Here is a 20,192-nt window from a genome sequence, read left to right as displayed (position 1 = left end):
GACATCACAGTTTTCAACACAGACATCTCAAAAAAATTAAACAGTTTTTTTTTTCAACAAAATACAGCTATTTTAGTGGCTCGTGACAGTGGTAGCTGGTGACAGTGGCAGACTGGCAGCAGAAGATTCCTTCTGTGTGGAGGGTAGAGATCTCTGTTGTAGAACTGGTGGTGGCCTGCTCATCCACCATCAGCTCCATCACAGGCTCAGCATCTTTCTCCTCCAATGTGCGCCAACGACCCTGCTGGAAAATGGCCGCTACACGCTTCTGCACCTCTGCAATGTGATTCCCCCTAACAGCTGGGCATCCGCACTGGAATCCCAGCTGTTAGGGAGAGTCACATTGCAGAGGTGCAGCAGCGTGTAGCGGCCATTTTCCAGCAGGGTCGTCAGCGCACATTGGAGGAGAAAGACGCCGAGCCTGTGATGGAGCTGACGGCCAGTGGCTAGCAGCGGAATGGACACTGACGCGGCAGAACTGCCAACGGTGGCGGCAATGCTGCTCCCTCTCCTCTTGCCCTTGCTTTCATGCTGCCCCTCCCCCGGCTGCCAGTGCCAGCAGACATAGTACAACTTTATATGTGTCCAAATAAAGTGGGGTACTTGTACTTTATTCAAATCAGAAGTACTAGTAGATAGTAGCAGTAGTAGAACTTCAACTAATGGAGTGACAGCAGAGTAGCACACACTGACACACTAACTGTCTATCTGTCACACTGTAACAGCACTGCAATTAAAGTAAGCTAACTCAATACAAATTAACTATATATAACTGGTAGTAGTAGACTAGTTGTAGTAGTACTAGTAGATAGACTAGCAGTAGTACAGTAACCTAATCCCTAATAACCTACAAGCTATACTGTAGCTTAGGTTGGCAGCAGGCCTAGCCTGTGCACACAGCAGGCCCTAACCTAGCCTAGCAGCTGCAGCACTGAGTCTGACTGTCACACTGACTAAAATCAAAATACAAGCTAGCTAACTAAAAAAGACAATAAAATACCGGTGTAGTACAGGTATTAAATTAGGAGCAAAAACGCTAGGTTTAACTCAGTAATACGGCATTTGCTTAGCCAATAGCACTGGAGATGTCTCTCAGTGAGCAGCCACAAGCAAGGACGGGATTCTCATCATGGCACCCACCTTTTACACTGGAGGGGCTGGCCAGGGTTCCCCTCTGTGATTGGTTGCTAGGGCTTCAGCTGGGAGCCCTCTGATTGGCTCAATGATGTCATGGATGTCATCTTTGTAGTTACGCTATCCGGATCCGGGTACCCGAACTAGGTATCTGGACTGATTTCCAGATACCTAACAGGTATCTGAGTTAGCTCGGATAGTGCATTCCCGATTTATCCAGGTATCTGGAATCCGTATCCGGGTTCGATACCAGAAAAAAGTTTGGATATCTGCATAGTTCGGGTATCTGGAATCTGGATGAGCATCACTGTTTAAAAGTAGCATGTACCTACAGCACCATTATCTTGGTCTATGCCAATGGGCTTCTATGGGCTTTTGTGGGGCATGATAACACATTTTTCATTTTTTTTTGTTTTAAAGTCCACTTTCCTATGACAACTGCTGCCTGTTTATTGTGAAAACCTTCCTATAAAAAAAGGAAATCGTCCTTCCCTTCAGCCACAGTCCTAAATATGAACTAACTAGTTTTAATGCATACTTTACTCTGATATTCACTTGTGCAGTGGTAATAACAGCCACAAGGTTATACATTTTGCAGTGGGTCACCTTAAATAAAGTGAACTTAACTGCAGTGAAAAAGAAAAAAAAGAGTTTAACTTACCTGGGGCGTGTGCCTCCTAATCGTGCTCCCATAGACAGTTGTGCCCTGCGCATGTGCAACACAAAAAAATCTCTACTGCGCATGCGTAGAATACTCCCAGGGACAGAAGCCTGATCAAGAACTCTTGTGGCCATGGCCGTGTATGCACAGTGGCTGTCTACCTACCAGCCGGCTGCAAAAGAGGGTCTCTGTGGGGTACTGGAGGATCACTTAGTAACAGTGTGAGCACAGGGTGACTGCAGGGGGCTGGTAGAAGCCCTGGGTAAGTTAAACTTTTTTTTTTTTTTTTTTAACTGCGGTTTAGGTTCCTTTTAAGCACACTACATAGCTCCTCCACATCTGTGAAGACCAGTGTCTTTTTCTGAACTTTGTACTTCAGCTTAGAATTATTATATTTGGCTCATTTTGGGAGATGGGACTTTATTAAATGACATCCTGAAACATGACGCTGTGTAGTGTCCTGAAGAAACCAAAGTAAGGCCAGAAACCCACTAGGAGCGATTTTCTGAGCATTTTGCGATTTGAAAACTCTTTCTAATGTAATGCTATGGGTGTGATCCCACTGGAGCGATGTGATTTTATAAAAATCCCCCATAGGATTGCATTAGCAAGAGCTTTTTTCAAATCATTAGCGATTAGAAATTGCTCCCTAGTGGGTTTCTGGCCTAATAGGTTCCATTTAGCTACTTGATATGGTAAAAGAAAAAAAAATCTGAACAGTAATGGGTTGAGGTGGCCTCATAAATCATGCAATATCTTCCGCACTGCCAGTGTCCTCTTTGCATCTTCCATGCAAAGGAGATTTTATGGTCCACATTCTTTGTTGCGTAAAAATGTTGAAATGTAAGTTCCATTACTGCTTCCCTGTAGTGGCCACCAGGTTGTTGTATATGTTTCTGTCCTTATGCATTAATTGCTGTATGGATAAAGAGAGAAGTGAAATTACTATCAGTACATTGATAATAATGTTACATTAATTTTTCATGCAGCTTGGAATTGGACAAAAATAATGTAATAAAAGAATCAGAGACACTAATGTATGTAATGTAATGTGTACTACGTTGGTTGGTACTGGACAGCACAGATCCCAAGTCTGGAGGGGGCGACAAAAAAAATTGTTGCTTCAAAAGGATGCCCACTGGATCAACTTTCTGGATGTTATACATCCTAGAGGAATTAATTAACATACCCAGTGGACATTTTTAATATAACTGGGGTATACAAAGTTTGAGAATAACTTATTGGGTTATTGTAATGAGCCGCTCGGCTGGCTGCACAGGCAGACAGCTGTTTGACCATTCCTTGTGTCTGAGGGATACAGGTCTCTGGATAAGAGACCTGGCTTTGTCTTGTAAGTTCCAGACCTGCTCTGTTGCTGAGGGATTTGCATACATTGGTTATGCAAATCATCTAGCTGCTGGCAGTATAAAGGTTGGAATCACCCACAATCCTTTGCTGGTCATTCCTTCAGGGTTTGTTGTAACACTCCTAGAGTGTCAGCCATGCTAGTTCTTGTTAAAGTTATCTTAGAGTAATTCGTGGAACTGTACTAGGCAGTTTCCTAGTGCAGTTAGATTGCATATCTGTTTTGTCTGTCTGTTGCGATTGTCCTGTCCCAGCGGTGGTCGACAGGAAATCGTTCTGTTTGTTTGGGTGCTTCCCGGGGCAGCGGTTGCTACCGGTAGCCCCTTCTGATCTGTCTTGCTTGGATCACACTAGTCTTGCGCTAGCGCTGTGGATCCTTCTGTTCTGTTTTCCTGGATCGCACTAGCCTCTAGCGGTAGTGCTGTGGATCCTTCTGATCTGTCTTGCCTGGATCGCACTAGCCTTGCGCTAGTGTTGTTGATCCTTCTGTTCTGTTTTCCTGGATCGCACTAGCCTCTAGCGGTAGTGCTGTGGATCCTTCTGATCTGTCTTGCCTGGATCGCACTAGCCTTGCGCTAGTGCTGTGGATCCTTCTGTTCTGTTTTCTTGGAGTTTAGCTGGAGCAGCGGTTGCTACCAGCTATCTCATCTGCCTGTCTTGCTTGGATCGCACTAGCCCCTAGCGGTAGCGGCTGTGGATCCTTCCTAGCTTATTCCTGTTTTCCGTTTGTCTGTCTTGTCTGATACGAACGCTTGCTGTAGGCTCGGTGAGGTAACCGTTAAGCAAGCGCTCGCGTTCTCTGTTTCGTGTTTGTCTGTCGGTGGTTAGTTAGGGTGGCGTGCTTGTCTCTGTTGTGCTTATCACGCGGAGACCGCGCTGTAAACGCATTCGCTGTTGCAAATGAGTGCGGTGTTCGCGTTTAGTTAGCGTTTGTTATTTTCCTTATCTTCTCATTGTATGATTTGCTGTGCCTTTGCTACTCTCGTCCCCTGTCTTGCTTAAGCCTTGTGTCCCCTCCGGCAATCGCCTCTCTCGCGATTGCGTTCTTACTTTGTTTCTGCTGATGTGTGTTCATCGTCGCTGGGTCGCGACTAGTTTGGTGAACACACATTCATAATGTACCTGTGCTCTTTCTCTTTAAGGGCTGTTCAGCCCCGCATTGTCTTGATCCGTACAATCCCCATCTGGCATCTGTGGCCGTGCAGCGGTTGTACTCGTCTGCACTCCACAGCGCCATCTGCCGGTGGGAATTGCCCTCTACTGGTGCTTGCACCAAAGCTGGGTTCCCCCCTTCATACGCTTGTGGAGGATTTCCGCCGTGTCAGCGCACGCCTTGTGCGCTGATCACGGAGATTATTCCGTAATCGTTACAGTTATCTTTAAGGCGTATCATTATATCGTTCTTCCCTTTTTTACAGCCGGGTGATCACGGGTAGCCGTTCCGGAGTGCCCTAGGAGTACGGTCAGTTGTTGCACTGATATGTGGGCAGCCCATATGGGAATACCCTAGAACAGGGGTTCTCAAACTGGGTGCCGCGGCACCCTCGTGCACCTCGGGCACGGCTTTCAGGGGTGCTTCGGGCAATGCATCCCCATCCTTTATGCAATACCATCAGGTAATGCAACAGCACATGGATATACAATGTGTCTGCATTACCTGCTAATTAACCTTTAGTCCCCACAACCATGGTTGAAGTTGAACATGAGAGGAATTGCGGAACCTAATAAGCATCACTAGCTACTAGTGGGTCATCGCCTGATAACGGTCATAACAGCATTTTTGTAGTTGTTTTTGCAGAGGGGTGCCTTGAAAAAAAATTAAAAGCCATCAAGGGTGCCTTCACCCAAAAAAGTTTGGTAACCACTGCCCTAGAATATGCATGTTTTAAAATGTATATAACATTCATTTAAGCTTTTTTTGATAGTATTAATATTTCATACAGCGGTGCTTGGATGTCCCGATCCATCAAGCCGGCAACCACGGTCGTTGCCAAAAAAAATCCACATTCGCATTATTGGATCTGGATTTCGATATGCATCCACAGCACAATGCGGATTTTCGGCCGTGAATGGCGCAATCACGGCCGAATTCACGTCCGGAACCGGATTTTCTTTTAACATTGATAGCAAAGCCCCCATACATGCTACAATCCCACAAATTGCATGGATTATCAAGGTGATAAAGGGCTACAACTTCAACATAAAAAATTCCAAAAATATAGATTTTTTTTTTTGAGAAAAGGGATTTTAAAGTGAAATCAACACTTTAAATGGGGCTATTAATTGGTAATAAGTGGTTTTAAACAGGGAAATACACGTTAAACAATCACAGAGGTGAAGGTGAGTTCCAATGGCACTTGGCGGTGATGGTACCACTGGAGGAGGATGAGTGGCTGATGCCAAAAAGGCCCAGAGAGGTTTTTGTAATTTGTTGGCTTTTTTTGGCAGCGATTAGCAATGACATAACAGCAGAGTTGCCCCAAATATTAGATGTGTCCGGTGACCCGGGCAGTGTGAACGCAGAGTGTAGTAGGAGCGACTGAGTCAGGGGGGACAAAGCGGCCGGTCAGTTCAGTAGCACAGAAGGACCATGGCAACTCACTGGTAGTAGTACCACAGTGTAATAGTGCTGCCCCAAACATTACATGCGCCTGGTAACCCGGGCAGAGTGAACGCAGAGTGTAATAGCAGCGTCTGAGTCAGGGGGACAAAGTGGCCCGTCAGTTCAGCAGCACAGAAGGACCATGGCAACTCACTGGTAGTAGTACCACAGTGTAATAGTGCTGCCCCAAACATTACATGCGCCCGGTGACCTGGGCAGAGTGAATGCAGAGTGTAGTAGCAGTGACTGAGTCAGGAGGACAAAGTGGCCGGTCAGTTCAGCAGCACAGAAGGACCATGGCAACTCACTGGTAGTAGTACCACAGTGTAATAGTGCTGCCCGGCTGCCCCAAACATTACATGCACCCGGTGACCTGGGCAGAGTGAATGCAGAGTGTAGTAGCAGCGACTGAGTCAGGAGGAAAAGCGGCCGGTTAGTTCAGCAGCACAGAAGGACCATGGCAACTCACTGGTAGTAGTACCACAGTGTAATAGTGCTGCCCCAAACATTAGATGTGCCCGGTAACCCGGGCAGAGTGAATGCAGAGTGTAGTAGCAGCGACTGAGTCAGGAAGACAAAGCGGCTGGTTAGTTCAGCAGCACAGAAGGACCATGGCAACTCACTGGTAGTAGTACCACAGTGTAATAGTGCTGCCCCAAGCATTACATGCGCCCGGTGACCTGGGCAGAGTGAATGCAGAGTGTAGTAGCAGCGACTGAGTCAGGGTATTACTGGGTAATGAGATAATTAATACTAGTGAGCAGTGAACACAGTAGTACAACCTAAGTGAAGGGTATCACTGGGTATTGAGATGATTAATACCAGTGAGCAGTGAACACAGTAGTACAACCTAAGTGAAGGGTATCAATGGGTAATGAGATGATTAATACCAGTGAGCAGTGAACACAGTACAAAGTAAGTGAAGGGTATCACTGGGTAATGAGATGATTAATACCAGTGAGCAGTGAACACAGTAGTACAACCTAAGTGAAGGGTATCACTGGGTAATGAGATGATTAATACCAGTGAGCTGTGAGCACAGTACTACAACGTAAGTGAAGGGTATCACTGGGTAATGAGATGATTAATATAAGCCTCCCCTCCTATGATTGGTTGCTAGGGCCTGGCTGGGGGCCTCTGATTGGCCAGAGAAGTTACTTCCGCCCATTTCTACGCATTTCCACTAACCACGGCTTCTACGCATTCACGGTCTGTCGAAGCGGATTTTAGTGGTTGAAAATTGATCCACGGCGTTGAATACCCATGGCGGATAGCGTAAAAATGGTTGTGAAATCACGGCAACTCGTGTTCACGGCCTCTCGGTGAGCACCACTGGTGCTCATACCAGGCAGCACCTGACTTATAATGGTTTCAGAAATATCTCTCAACAAATTTAAAGGCACAGGAGGACATGTGGATTGTGGAATCAGTTTAAAAGCGTGCCTGAGGGTGCCTGAGCCGTCTGAATTAAAAGGGCGCCTCCATAAACTTCAATGTTATGTCTGCAAATCTTGGCTACAAGGTGGTGAAAAGGGTGCCTGAGTTTTCATTTCGGCTACAAGGTTTTTGATTTGGCTACAAAAGAGTGCCCCTTTGTAGCCGAGATTTTTGATTTGGCTAGAAGGATTTTGGGGAAAAGATTTTTGCTTCTGCTACTAAAGGGCGCACCTTTGTAGCCAAGCTATTTGATTCGGTTACAAGGTTTTCGGACACAAGGTTTTTTATTCTGCTACATTTTGGCTTTTATAGCCAAAATATTTGATTCAGGGGTGCATGGGGGATAGGATTAGGCATCACAACTGGAGGGGTGTTAGGGTTAGGCACCACTAGGGGAGGTCATAGTAATCACCATAGGGTGTCTCAGGGTTTGGTACCACCTGGGGGTACTTAGGGCTAGGCACCACCAGGGTGGGATTAGGGCTAGACACCACCGGGGGGGTAGGGTTAAGCACCACCCGGAAGGTCTTAGGGTTAGGCTCCACCAGGGGGGGTCTTAAGGTTAGGCACCACCAGGTTGGGGTTAGGCATCACCGGGTGGGTTATGGTTAGGTACCCCCAGGGGGGTCTTAGGGTTAGGCACCACACCAAGGGGGAGTCTTAGGGTTACTAACCACCAGGGGGGTTAGGAACCACCAGGGGAGGGTTCTGTGCGAGAGTAGGGAGAAGTTAGGTCATAGTAATCACCAGGGCTTGTTAGAGTTAGGCACCACCAGGGGGGTCTTAGGGTTAGACACCATCAGGGAGGGGTTAGGGTTAGGCACCATTAGGGGAGGTTAGGGTTGGGCACCACCAGGAGGGTCTTAGGGTTAGGCACAACCAAGGGAGAGTTCTTTGTGAGAGTAGGGAGAAGTTAGGTCATACCGCAGTAATCACTTTTCTCGGCTATATCACTTTTCTAGGCTATATCCAGAGCCTTTTTATAGCTCAACAAATTTTGCCTATAACATCCTAGTTATAAACTTGGCTACACCAGGCACTTTTTTTTATCTGAATTTGGCATTTCGGCTACACCAGGTGCCCTTTGCAGCCGAATTTGGCATTTCGCCTACAACAGGTGCCCTTTGTAGCCAAATTTGGCATTTTGGCTACACCAGGTGTCCTTTGTAACCAAATTTCTCTTTTTTTTGTCTATATTAGGCGCCCTTTACAAATGTACACACTTCTGCATGTCAGAATATGCAGGTTCTAAACTGACTATACTGCATTTCTCTGCAGGAGTTAGCCCACGCAAAATCATTCGCATCAAAACAGGGGCGCCTCCTCTAGACCTCCTCATTGCCCCTAAAAAAGGGGAGCAGCACTGTGTCCCAAGCATGCGTTCACTGCCTGGCAGCGCTGAGACTGAGGCAGAGGATCCACAGACAGCCCTCCCGTAAATGTGGCCATAGCCCGGAGGGGGGGCATAAATGACAGGTGCCCCAAAGGAAAGAGACCGACCTGATAGCAATGCAGGATGCAGGAGTATGCAAACAGCACAACCTGGGAGTGAAATCACTGGAGGAGGTGGGGGAAGCACAGACTGTCTGCAGTTTCTCTGCTCCCCCCCCCCTCCCCCCAGGATGCAGTTGTGGTGCTTCCAGCCAGCTAAAGTGTGCTTGGGCCACTGCTAGTGCTGTTCCCCTTATTTGGGGGGCACGAGGAGGAGGCTTACTTGCGGTGACCCTGTTGAGTTGCAAATTATTTTTATGCCTGCTGACCCAAGCAGGTAAAGCAGAACAGTTACTTTAGACTCTGCATACCCTGGCAGATGTCTGCAGCCATTATAAGTTAGTTGCTGCCTGGTATGAGCATACACCTCCTTTGTTTCTCCTTTTACAGATCTACCTACTCTCCTTTTAATGTGTTAACAATTTTATTTCACCTGGGCACCTCTATGTTACCTATGTGTATAGCCATATGGTTCTCTATTTTTCCTAGTTATTGTAGTCCCCTACTTCAACCGGGAGAATTACAAAACCGCACCCAGAATCAAAAAATGTGGGTGGGCAACAGGCAATCCCCTTAAATGACTTAAATGGCAAACAACTGGCTATGAGAGTACATTTTACCAGCAACCCCCCCCCCCCCCTTCTTTTGGCCACTTATCATTTACACTAGAGTGAGAGATATTACCAAATTATGCTTATTAATGATATCAGTATAGTTCTCATATGTCTATATTTTTGATCAAGCAGGCAATTGGATCCAAAAATGTTTAACTTGGCAGAGGCAACAACTGGAATAATTATAAAAAAATCATTGTGATGTAATATTTTATTACCATTCATCAATCATTAACAGTCATAAATACTTACTTCATAATTTGATTCTTGTCCTGCTTTTAACTACATAGGAGAAAAAAATCCAACAAAAAAAGATAAGAAATGTAATCAACACGATTATTACGTAAACCAGCTTGAATAACAAGGTTTGTGTGCAAAGGACAAAGTGTATTAGCTTGTAGAATAATCGTATTTTAGTTTACAATGGTGTAGCCACAAAAGTGGCACACTGTGCGGACTTATTACAGTCTTTAGCCAAGTACAGTATAATTCATTACTATAGATATTGGAGGGAAAACACCAGTGGTATATCTAGAAGGGTGCAGACATGGCTACTACACCATGGGCGCCATGCCTGCCCCCACGCCACCGCGGTCTGCTGCACTGAATTCCTCCCCTTTCCCAGGGGCGCAGCCCCTGCCTGAGCATCCTCTCCATTTAAGTACCAGACCAGCGTAACAGCATAGACAGAGAGGACACACATTCTACCCACACGAGATGTATGTACTCCAAATGAGGAAGTGACATAATTGGTCCCTTCCTGCATTTGAAGCACACTGGGCACGTTTCACTAATCTGAGGTCTGGTACTTGAATGTAGGGATGCTCATCCGGATCCGGGTACCCAGGTAAACCCGGGTATCCGACCATTTTTCCGCTATCCGGGTCGGATCCGGATACTTGGGCCAATATCCGGATAGCTCTATCCGGATATCTGGCCACATAATCCGGGTACCCGCGGATATCCATTCGGATTTCCAGATCCGGGTAGTGTAACTAAGGAGATGATGTCATTCAGCCAATCAGAGGGCTCCCAGCCAATCAGAGGGCTCCCAGCAGAAGCCCTAGCAACCAATCACAAAGGGGAACTCTGGCCAGCCCCACCTGACCTCATTGAGCCAATCAGAGGCCTCCCAGCCTAAGCACTGGCACCCAATCACAGAAGGGAACCCTGGCCAGCCTCCCTGTGTAAAAAGGAGGGCTGGCATGATAAGACAGATCGTCCTTGCTTGTGTGGCTGGCTGGCTGGCTGGTCACTGACAGACTTGCTCCAGTGCTGTTGGCTTAGCAAGTGCTGCCTGTATACAGTGATAAACCTAAAGCTTTGAGTGCTAAACACCTTCACTACACTAATGTTCTATTGTTTTTTTTAGCTAGCTAGTGTAATTGTTTGATCTCATTCACTCAGTTAGGTCCTGTCTGTGTCTGTGTCCTTGTGTGCTGTGCAGCCCAGCAGGACAGTATAGGTTAGGGAATAGGATTACTGTGTTATTGTATTGTATTATATAGTTAGTTAGTACTGAAGTTAGTTGTTAGAGAGAGTAGTACTGTGCTAGTTTACTACAGATTACTGAAGTGCTGCTCATTGTCAGTGTGACAGTTAGACTGATAGTGTGCACTGTCTGTCCTCTACTCTGCAGTCTGTCACTCCGTGCTGATTTGATTTAAAGTCCAACCCCGATTTCATTAAAGTAAAAGTACCCCACATCATCTGGTGACATCATCATGCATACAGGGTGTCCCTGTGGGTGAGTTCGTAAGGGTGCGTCGAAATTGCTCAGAGGCATATTGGCTTGAAGAGGATTTTGAGAGGGTAGAGAGCAGATTACGGGAGAGGGGGTATCCTAGTTGGATGATCAACAGAGGAAAACATAGGGCCAATCAGAGGAGCAGGGACCAGCTTCTGGGTATGGAAAGAACTAAGCCCACGGGTAATCACAAACCCACTTTTGTTACAACATACAGTGTAGAATACAGTAGGATAGTTTCGATCCTTAAAAAATACCTTCCTATTTTGGAGGGTGATGAAGATTTGAGAGGTATCTTACAGCAGGGGGTACGTTTTGCCAGCAGGAAAGCCCCCACCCTGGCCCGGTCCCTGTCCCCGTCTCTGTATGAATCTAAAGACGGGTCATCTTCCACTTGGCTGAATCTAAAGGGTTCATACAGATGCGGAGTAAAAACATGTCAATACTGCCATGTACACAGTAGATCATGGACGATCACGTCATCTTCAAACGGACGTGTGTTCTCTATTAAACAATTTATCAATTGTGGAACCCCAAATGTTGTATATCTTATTACCTGTAGGGAGTGTGCTCTGCAATACGTGGGTTGCACTACTAGACCGCTACGAGCCAGAATAGGTGAACACTATAGGGGTCCGGCCTGGCTGACAGCTAACATCTCTAACGTCGCCAAGCATTTTCGTCAGGTGCATCAAGGCGACATGTCCTCATTTTCCTTCCATGGCGTAGAGAAGGTCCTACCAACATGTAGGGGTGGGGTTGTGGCCAAGCGGCTTTTGAGCCGTGAGGCGCTTTGGATTTTTAGGTTGGGCACTAGAACACCGAAGGGTCTGAATTCTCGGTGGGACCTGGCCCTGGCCACATAATGCTTGGTGTGTATATATATATATATATATATATATATATATATATATATATATATATATATATATATATATTTATTTATTTTTTTCTTTCTGATTTCTTTGCATTTTTTTCTTCGCTCTGCTTTAGTGCGTTGCTCTTAATTTTATACTTGTTCATGTATACATATTTTTTCATTTTAACATTATATTTTCCTATATGGGAATGTGTCACAGGAGCCCTAGTGGCTGACCGCACTTAGCCTTCTAAACGGTGCCAGCGCACGGATCGTGCGAACTCTGGTCGCAGTCAATGCTCAGGAACCGTTAAGAATTAGCCGCAGACAACTCAGAAGGGAGCCTGTGAGACACGGGTAATTACAACGTACACACGATTCCACGGTATCTGCCACCACCACTGGTATGGGCCAGTGGACCCGATTTACTGACTGACTAGTCCTGCGAATAAAACGGTTAAACACACGGTATTCTGTCTAGCCAACAACAAACAATCAGTAGCGTATCTTCAGAGACCCGGGATCAGTTCTGTGTGTGCTGATAAGCAGGGTAGCGGACAGTGAATGACTTGGAGAAAGTTGTTTATTCACGCAATATAAATAATTAATATATACAGACAATTATTAAAATCAACAATTATTAAAACAGTAATAGCCAGTATAAAAAATAAAAGAAGGGAGAAAAATACTTAGTTCCTGGAAAGATGTCCTTTTTGTGGGAAAAATCAGAGTTCTGGGTTTCAATCAAAGTTCAGAGTTCAGACCAGGTGGATGCCAGCATATCCTCAAGCTGGCACCGATGAGTTCAAGATGTTTTCAGGGTGGAGGACTCTGAGTTTGGGTCCTCTGCCATTCTTATGCCCCTGATTCAGTAGGAGGGAGTGAGGGCGGGGAGCCACACACCCCCTTAGAAGATGAGATGAGCCCTCCCCTTGTCCTGGGGACCAGAAATCATATCTACCCATATATGGGCTCTATCTCACAGAACCGTACAGGTCAGGGCAGATTTATTAACATTTTCAGGTCTGTCTCAATTTACCCAGCGCCCTGATACCAGACATGAGGGGTGGGACCCCTGTGGTATCATCAGGGCACTTTCAAACTGCCTAACTGGCAGTCCTTACCGCAGAATGTTCTGAAACTTCCTCAGAACCAGCATCGGGACTCATGCTACACTTCCCCCACGTTTGGCGAAGCTGCCATCTCAGGAACCCCAGAAATATGACAGATCTGGGAAGTTATGGATTATGCTATGAGACTCAGGTTATTCAGGATGTGTTCTAGCTGCTAACAGCTGACTTCCCTTTGATCTTTACCAGAGAGCAAGGTGTCAAGACCTCCCGAGGATTCGTAGCCTGCCTGGCTGCACCTAGGCATCCTGATCACCCTTTGGTTAATTAACATCTACATGAGATCAGCTAGGTGTCACCTGGTTCCCAGAACAGAAAGGGGAATTGTGCCTTCCACAGGAATATGTCCAAGCTAATTAACACCTCCCCCCCAGGCTTTCACTTCAGCTGAGACAGATCCCCCAGCTGTTCCTAGGCAGAGGGATACTACACATCAAATCTTGGTTCTATTGATCTAAAGCGCAATCGATGCAGGGAATCGAGTGCGATCGTTCTTTTCTTCACGGGCGGTTCCAGGACGCGCCTGCGGCCCCGCAACCGTCCGTGACAGCCCTCCCCCTTGTCTGCGGCTTAGCCACACATCCGCAAGATGTGTGGCGGCGCCGCTAACCTGGCTGACGGGCCTCGAGTTGCCGGTACGGCGGGAAAACCTATTGGAGCCTGTGGCTCGGTTCCCCGGGATCGGTCGCGGTCTGCTACCCTCAGGGTTGACCCGACATGGACCGTTCTGGACAGGGCGTTTGCACCACTGCAGTCGGACGTGGTGTCTGCCGGGACTGCTGACAACGGGCAGTGGGTTGGTTAGGTCAACAGCCAGTGGCGTAGCTAAAGAGCTGTGGGCCCCGATGCAAGTTTTACATGGGGCCCCCCCAAGCACTCTATACATAACAATTGATACGGCGCACCAAAAACTGCCAAGTACAATACCAGTGTCAGAGGTGCAAGAAGGGGATGGGGAACAGTGTGTTAAGGATTACTACTATTCAAAGCATCTATAGAAGTGAATATTACCAGCACAGAACCAATAGAGAGCTAATACTGTGATAGGGGGTGGACACTTTGGGGCCCCTCTGGCCCAAGGGCCCCGATGCGGTCGCTACCTCTGCACCCCCTATTGCTACGCCCCTGTCAACAGCCAGCCCACGCAGGGTTCCCCTGCTAAGTGGCTGTGGACCTAAGGGAACCCCGCGGGAATCCCTGGACCTTCCCAGCTCCTGACAGACGGCACATGCCCTGCAGTAGTTTGCTACATCCCTGTTCATCCGGGGCCAATAAAACTGGTTCCGAATACCGGCAAGTGTCTTGCGGACACCCGAGTGCCCTGTCAGAGGATTACCATGTGCAGATTTCAGCACATGTCCCCTGAACGCACTCGGGACCACAAGCCATTTGGTATTCGCGTGGGATCTACCTGTAGGGGGCTGTACAGACTCACTGTACAGTCTCCCACCTTCCCAGTACACCTTGAAAGCGGCCCCGTCTGCGAGGGGCTCAGCGGCTTGCTGCCTGAGCATCTCCAGGCTCGGGTCGCTTTGTAGTGCTGCTGTGAGTACAGCGCTGTCAGTTTCAGCCAACTGGCTCATGTCACACGAGGCCAGCGGCTGAAAGGTCTCATCCCTGCGGTCAGAGGAGGGGGAGGAGGCCGGAACCCCCTCCACCTGTTCTGAGCTCGGGTTCTGAGCAGTGCAGCTGCGCGGTACTGCTAGCACAGGTACACTGTCAGAATGGCACAGACGGACATTACTCAAATCATCATTGCATGCAGTAATGACATTGACAGGTATAGACATTTTTTCATTACAGACAGGTTGTACAGGAAACTCAGGTACAGTTACGGCATCATCACAACAGACAGTCTGTACCTCAAACTCAGGTGCCTTTGAAGCAGGCACTATTGAACCTGGTACCCTTGAACTGGGCACATTCAACCCACCTCCCCCTGGTGCTCCCCCAAGTGTATAAAGTAACTGGTGGGGGGTGGAGAGTCCTTCTCCTTCTGTGAGCGACAAGGCGGTCGTGGCAGGTTCATAGTAGGACACAAGCTTGCCCAAATCAGTCCCCAGCAACACAGGGGCTGGGAGATCCTTCATAACCCCAACAACCCTTTCTTGGATTCCTCCTACTCACCAATCCAGCTTCACTCTTGCGTGGGCTATGTGAAAAAGGGTGCCCTCTACTCCAGTAAGGGCAAGGGATCGGCTGGAGCTGATGCTCTCCTTTGGCACAAGGTGTGAGTGAACTAACGTGATGTCAGCTCCGGTGTCTCGAAATCCGGTGACAACTTTGCCGTTCACTCTAACAAGTTGCTGCTGGTCGGTTCGGTCGCGGATTTCCTTTCCGCGGGCAAACAGGACAAAATCTGATGATCCAGGCTGTGGTTCGCTGGCGGGTTGCCTCTGCTGTGGGTGAGGTACAGGTGATGCAGATGATCCAGGTGCTGGTGGTGTCTGTCTCCGCTCCGGACAGTCGAATTTCATGTGTCCGGGCTGGCGGCAGTAGTGACAGGTGACCTCTCCAGGGGCTGCAGCCCTGGGTGCAGAAGCTGTGCTGGGTGGCCTCTGTGGCTGACGGCTCACAGGGGCAGGAGAGTCTGCCGAGGTATTGGGCTGACCTCCTCTCCAGCTGGATGGGACAGTTCTGCGGGTATTAGCCACCCGGGTAGTTGCAAAAGTCTCAGCAAGGTCTGCAGCGACAGTGGCTGAAGCCGGCCTGCGTTCTAACACAAACTGTCGTACATCAGCAGGGCAAATGTTCAGAAATTGTTCGAGGACTATCAAGTCCTCCAGGACATCATAAGACCCTTTGGTAAGGCCTCGAGTCCACTGGCGGAGTGTGGTGAGCAAGCTGCTGACCACATCTCGGTACGAATCAGAAGACTTTTTCTGCCAGGCCCTGAACTTTTTCCGATAGGCTTCTGGCGTCAGCTGGTACTTAGTAATGATAGCGTCTTTTATAGCAGCATAATCATTATCCTTCTCCGCAGGCAATTCTGCGAAGGCATCAAGCGCTTTGTAGCGCAGCAACAGTGTCAGATGCCTGGCCCACTGGTCTTGGGACAGACGATACTGACGGCATGCTTTTTCGAAAGATCGCAAGAACAAGTCAATGTCTGTGTCTTTCTCAATATTAGCAAATTTAAATTTTGCACTTACGGGTGGTGCAGCTCCTTCAGCAGGGAGGCTGGGCGGTGAACTCCGGCTGGCCTGTTGAACCTTTGCCATGTTGAGCTCATGCTGTCGTCTCTCCCGCGCTTCTGCAGATTGGCGCTCCAACTGCGCTTGTATGTACTGCAGGTACTTGTCCAGGTCAGTCTCCATCAACTTTCGTAATGCCTGCTGCATTACCGGGTCAGCACCCATGGACAGTCCAGTACTGGCCAGTTCCGGGCGAGTACTTTCAGAAACACTGGCATTGGGGTCCACACTGACAGTCTCCGGCGTAACTGTTGCAACAGGGCCCGCAGGTTGCTCAACCTCTGTACGCTCAGAATCTCCAGTCTCTGGTTCCCCTTGCCTTGGGTCAGATGGGTCAGCGTCTACCTCAGCAGACACATCCAGCTCCCGCAGTTGCTGGGTATCCCATTGAAACAATTCCGCTACCAGGTCCCCTTGTTTCTTCTTGCGGCCGACATCAATGCCTCTCTCTTGGCAAAGATTTTGCAGGTCCGCCAGGCACATTTTCTTGTAGTTCCCGGACATTTCCACGCCAAATAAAATGAAACTTTTGGGGAGGGGTACTGGCTACACAGTCTCTCTGTATATATAAAACATATATTGCCTTCCAGCTACACCAACGAATTTGTTCGTTTCTTGATAGCGCTAGCGCTATCTTAGATACTTTCAGCACAACACAGGTCCCAACCGCTGCCTAACACTGTCACAGGAGCCCTAGTGGCTGACCGCACTTAGCCTTCTAAACGGTACCAGCGCACGGATCGTGCGAACTCTGGTCGCAGTCAATGCGCAGGAACCGTTAAGAATTAGCCGCAGACAACTCAGAAGGGAGCCTGTGAGACACGGGTAATTACAACGTACACACGATTCCACGGTATCTGCCACCACCACTGGTATGGGCCAGTGGACCCGATTTACTGACTGACTAGTCCTGCGAATAAAACGGTTAAACATACGGTATTTTGTCTAGCCAACAACAAACAAACAGTAGCGTATCTTCAGAGACCCGGGATCAGTTCTGTGTGTGCTGATAAGCAGGGTAGCGGACAGTGAATGACTTGGAGAAAGTCGTTTATTCACGCAATATAAATAATTAATATATACAGACAATTATTAAAATCAACAATTATTAAAACAGTAATAGCCAGTATAAAAAATAAAAGAAGGGAGAAAAATACTTAGTTCCTGGAAAGATGTCCTTTTTGTGGGAAAAATCAGAGTTCTGGGTTTCAATCAAAGTTCAGAGTTCAGACCAGGTGGATGCCAGCATATCCTCAAGCTGGCACCGATGAGTTCAAGATGTTTTCAGGGTGGAGGACTCTGAGTTTGGGTCCTCTGCCATTCTTATGCCCCTGATTCAGTAGGAGGGAGTGAGGGCGGGGAGCCACACACCCCCTTAGAAGATGAGATGAGCCCTCCCCTTGTCCTGGGGACCAGAAATCATATCTACCCATATATGGGCTCTATCTCACAGAACCGTACAGGTCAGGGCAGATTTATTAACATTTTCAGGTCTGTCTCGATTTACCCAGCGCCCTGATACCAGACATGAGGGGTGGGACCCCTGTGGTATCATCAGGGCACTTTCAAACTGTGTAACTGGAAGTCCTTACCGCAGAATGTTCTGAAACTTCCTCAGAACCAGCATCGGGACTCATGCTACACTTCCCCCACGTTTGGCGAAACTGCCATCTCAGGAACCCCAGAAATATGACAGATCTGGGAAGTTATGGATTATGCTATGAGACTCAGGTTATTCAGGATGTGTTCTAGCTGCTAACAGCTGACTTCCCTTTGATCTTTACCAGAGAGCAAGGTGTCAAGACCTCCCGAGGATTCGTAGCCTGCCTGGCTGCACCTAGGCATCCTGATCACCCTTTGGCTAATTAACATCTACATGAGATCAGCTAGGTGTCACCTGGTTCCCAGAACAGAAAGGGGAATTGTGCCTTCCATAGGAATATGTCCAAGCTAATTAACACCTCCCCCCCCAGGCTTTCACTTCAGCTAAGACAGATCCCCCAACTGTTCCTAGGCAGAGGGATACTACACATCAAATCTTGGTTCTATTGATCTAAAGCGCAATCGGTGCAGGGAATCGAGTGCGATCGTTCTTTTCTTCACGGGCGGTTCCAGGACGCGCCTGCGGCCCCGCAACCGTCCGTGACAGAATGTAAATATCCCTTCCTATATGTGGAGTTTTTGGGCATGCTCACTCCAGAGGTAATTTTTCCTTGTAGGGGATGGCCCAATCCACGAGAGGAGGGTATATAATCTTGAGGTGTGTCAAATTTTAGCAGCTATGATTAAGAACCAGTCTGGTTTGAAACATGTCAGTTGTATGATGTGGTGATTTGGATACGTCCATAATAAAATTATTTGTCTTTTATGGACATTGGCCTCGATTCATCATTGTCTTTGAGATAACTTTTTCCAGTTTGTTAAATTACCGAATTCAAAGTTTAGCGATTTCTAGTTGTATTCATCAAGGTTTTTCGGCATTCGGTGTGAATTCGATAACAATTCGGTAAACATTCGGTAACGTGTCGATATTTTTATTTTACAGCAGTAATTTAACACAAGGCCATAAGATTCCCATGGAATTGTGGGTAAAAGGCAGTCCTTTGAGCACTACGTAGCAACATTCTGAATAGGGCTTAACACCTGGACCAGGATTCTGAAAGTGGTTGGGACAATCCCACAATTTGATAGGAGCCTTTTCTAAAAAATTATAGTGCAGCTAGCAAATTAGTTAACCCAGACACTGCCTGTGTTCTCTTACAAGATGATTCAAGAGAAATGCATATGTCGTGTTATAGCAAATAAATCTATTCTCTTACAAATTTATATGGTTGCAGACCTTATTCTTGCCCTTCTGCGCCTTTGAATCACTCTCAGCTGATACATAACCACTTCAAATGGCTCCATCTTCTCTGTCAGCAATGATCTTACAGGAATAACGACAGAGCAGTGAAGGAGATAACTAATCCTAAATGTAACGCTAAACCACGCCCACTTTCTTTTTCATGAATTGCACTTTATTCCGTTTTAGCGAATCGTTACCGAATCGTTACCGAATGTTCGCTAACAGCTGTAGATAACTTTGATGAATCCTGAAATGAAGTTAACAAATTCGGTATTTTACCAAACTGTTGTTAACAAATTTGCTAAGTGTTGATGAATCGAGGCCATTGTGCGGACCTCCCCTTGTTTGTAGTTAGTACTGAAGTTAGTTGTTAGAGAGAGTAGTACTGTGTTAGTTTACTACAGATTACTGCAGTGCTGCTGTGCTGAGCATTGTCAGTGTGACAGTTAGACTGATAGTGTGCACTGTCTGTCCTCTACTCTGCGGTCTGTCACTCCTCCGTGCTGATTTGATTTAAAGTCCAACCCCGATTTCATTAAAGTAAAAGTACCCCACATCATCTGGTGACATCATCATGTATAAGTTGTACTATGTCTGCTGGCACCGGCAGCCGGGGGAGGGGCAGCAAGGGCAAGAGGACAGGGAGCAGGGATGCTCAGATGTGCCTCATCCACGAATTCGGCAATCCGCGTGGTTGCAAAAAAAAATCCGCATTCGGCCCTGCCGCATGCGGATTTTCGTCCACGTCCACGCAACCACACGGATTTTCTGCCGTGAATGGCGTAATCACGCGTGGATTCCCGCCCGGAGGCGGATTTTCTTTTAACGTTAATAACAAATCCCCCATACATGCTACAATCCCCCAAATTGCATGGATTATCGAGGTGATAAGGGGCAACATAACTTCAACATAAAAAATTCCCAAATTTTTTTTTTAATGGCTTTTAAAGACAAATCACCACTGTAAATGGGGCTATTAATTGGTAATACGTGGTTTTAAAAAGGGATATACGCGTTAAGCAATCAAAGAGGTGAAGGCGAGTTCAAATGGCACTTGGCGGCGAAGGTACCGCTGGAGGAGGATGAGTGGCTGACGCCAAAAAGGCCCCAGAG

General features: G+C 47.4%; 1 protein-coding gene across 1 annotated transcript in view; it reads right to left on the bottom strand.

Annotated features, from left to right (window-relative positions):
* Positions 1-384: 384 nt before the first annotated feature.
* LOC137522896 (carcinoembryonic antigen-related cell adhesion molecule 1-like) overlaps positions 385-20,192 on the bottom strand; it is a 340,663-nt gene continuing 320,855 nt past the window's right edge. The window contains exons 10-11 of the mRNA XM_068243031.1: positions 9,557-9,586; positions 385-2,711 (exon numbers count right to left, since the gene is read on the bottom strand). Of these exons, the coding sequence (XP_068099132.1) occupies positions 2,649-2,711; positions 9,557-9,586 (93 nt within the window). The 3' untranslated portion in view covers positions 385-2,648. The remainder of the gene's footprint in view (positions 2,712-9,556; positions 9,587-20,192) is intronic.

The sequence above is a fragment of the Hyperolius riggenbachi genome, chromosome 6 (genome assembly GCF_040937935.1).
Source record: "Hyperolius riggenbachi isolate aHypRig1 chromosome 6, aHypRig1.pri, whole genome shotgun sequence".
Classification (NCBI taxonomy): domain Eukaryota; kingdom Metazoa; phylum Chordata; class Amphibia; order Anura; family Hyperoliidae; genus Hyperolius; species Hyperolius riggenbachi.
The sequence above is the reverse complement of the archived record's forward strand: the minus strand, read 5'-3'. Positions and strand labels throughout refer to the sequence as shown.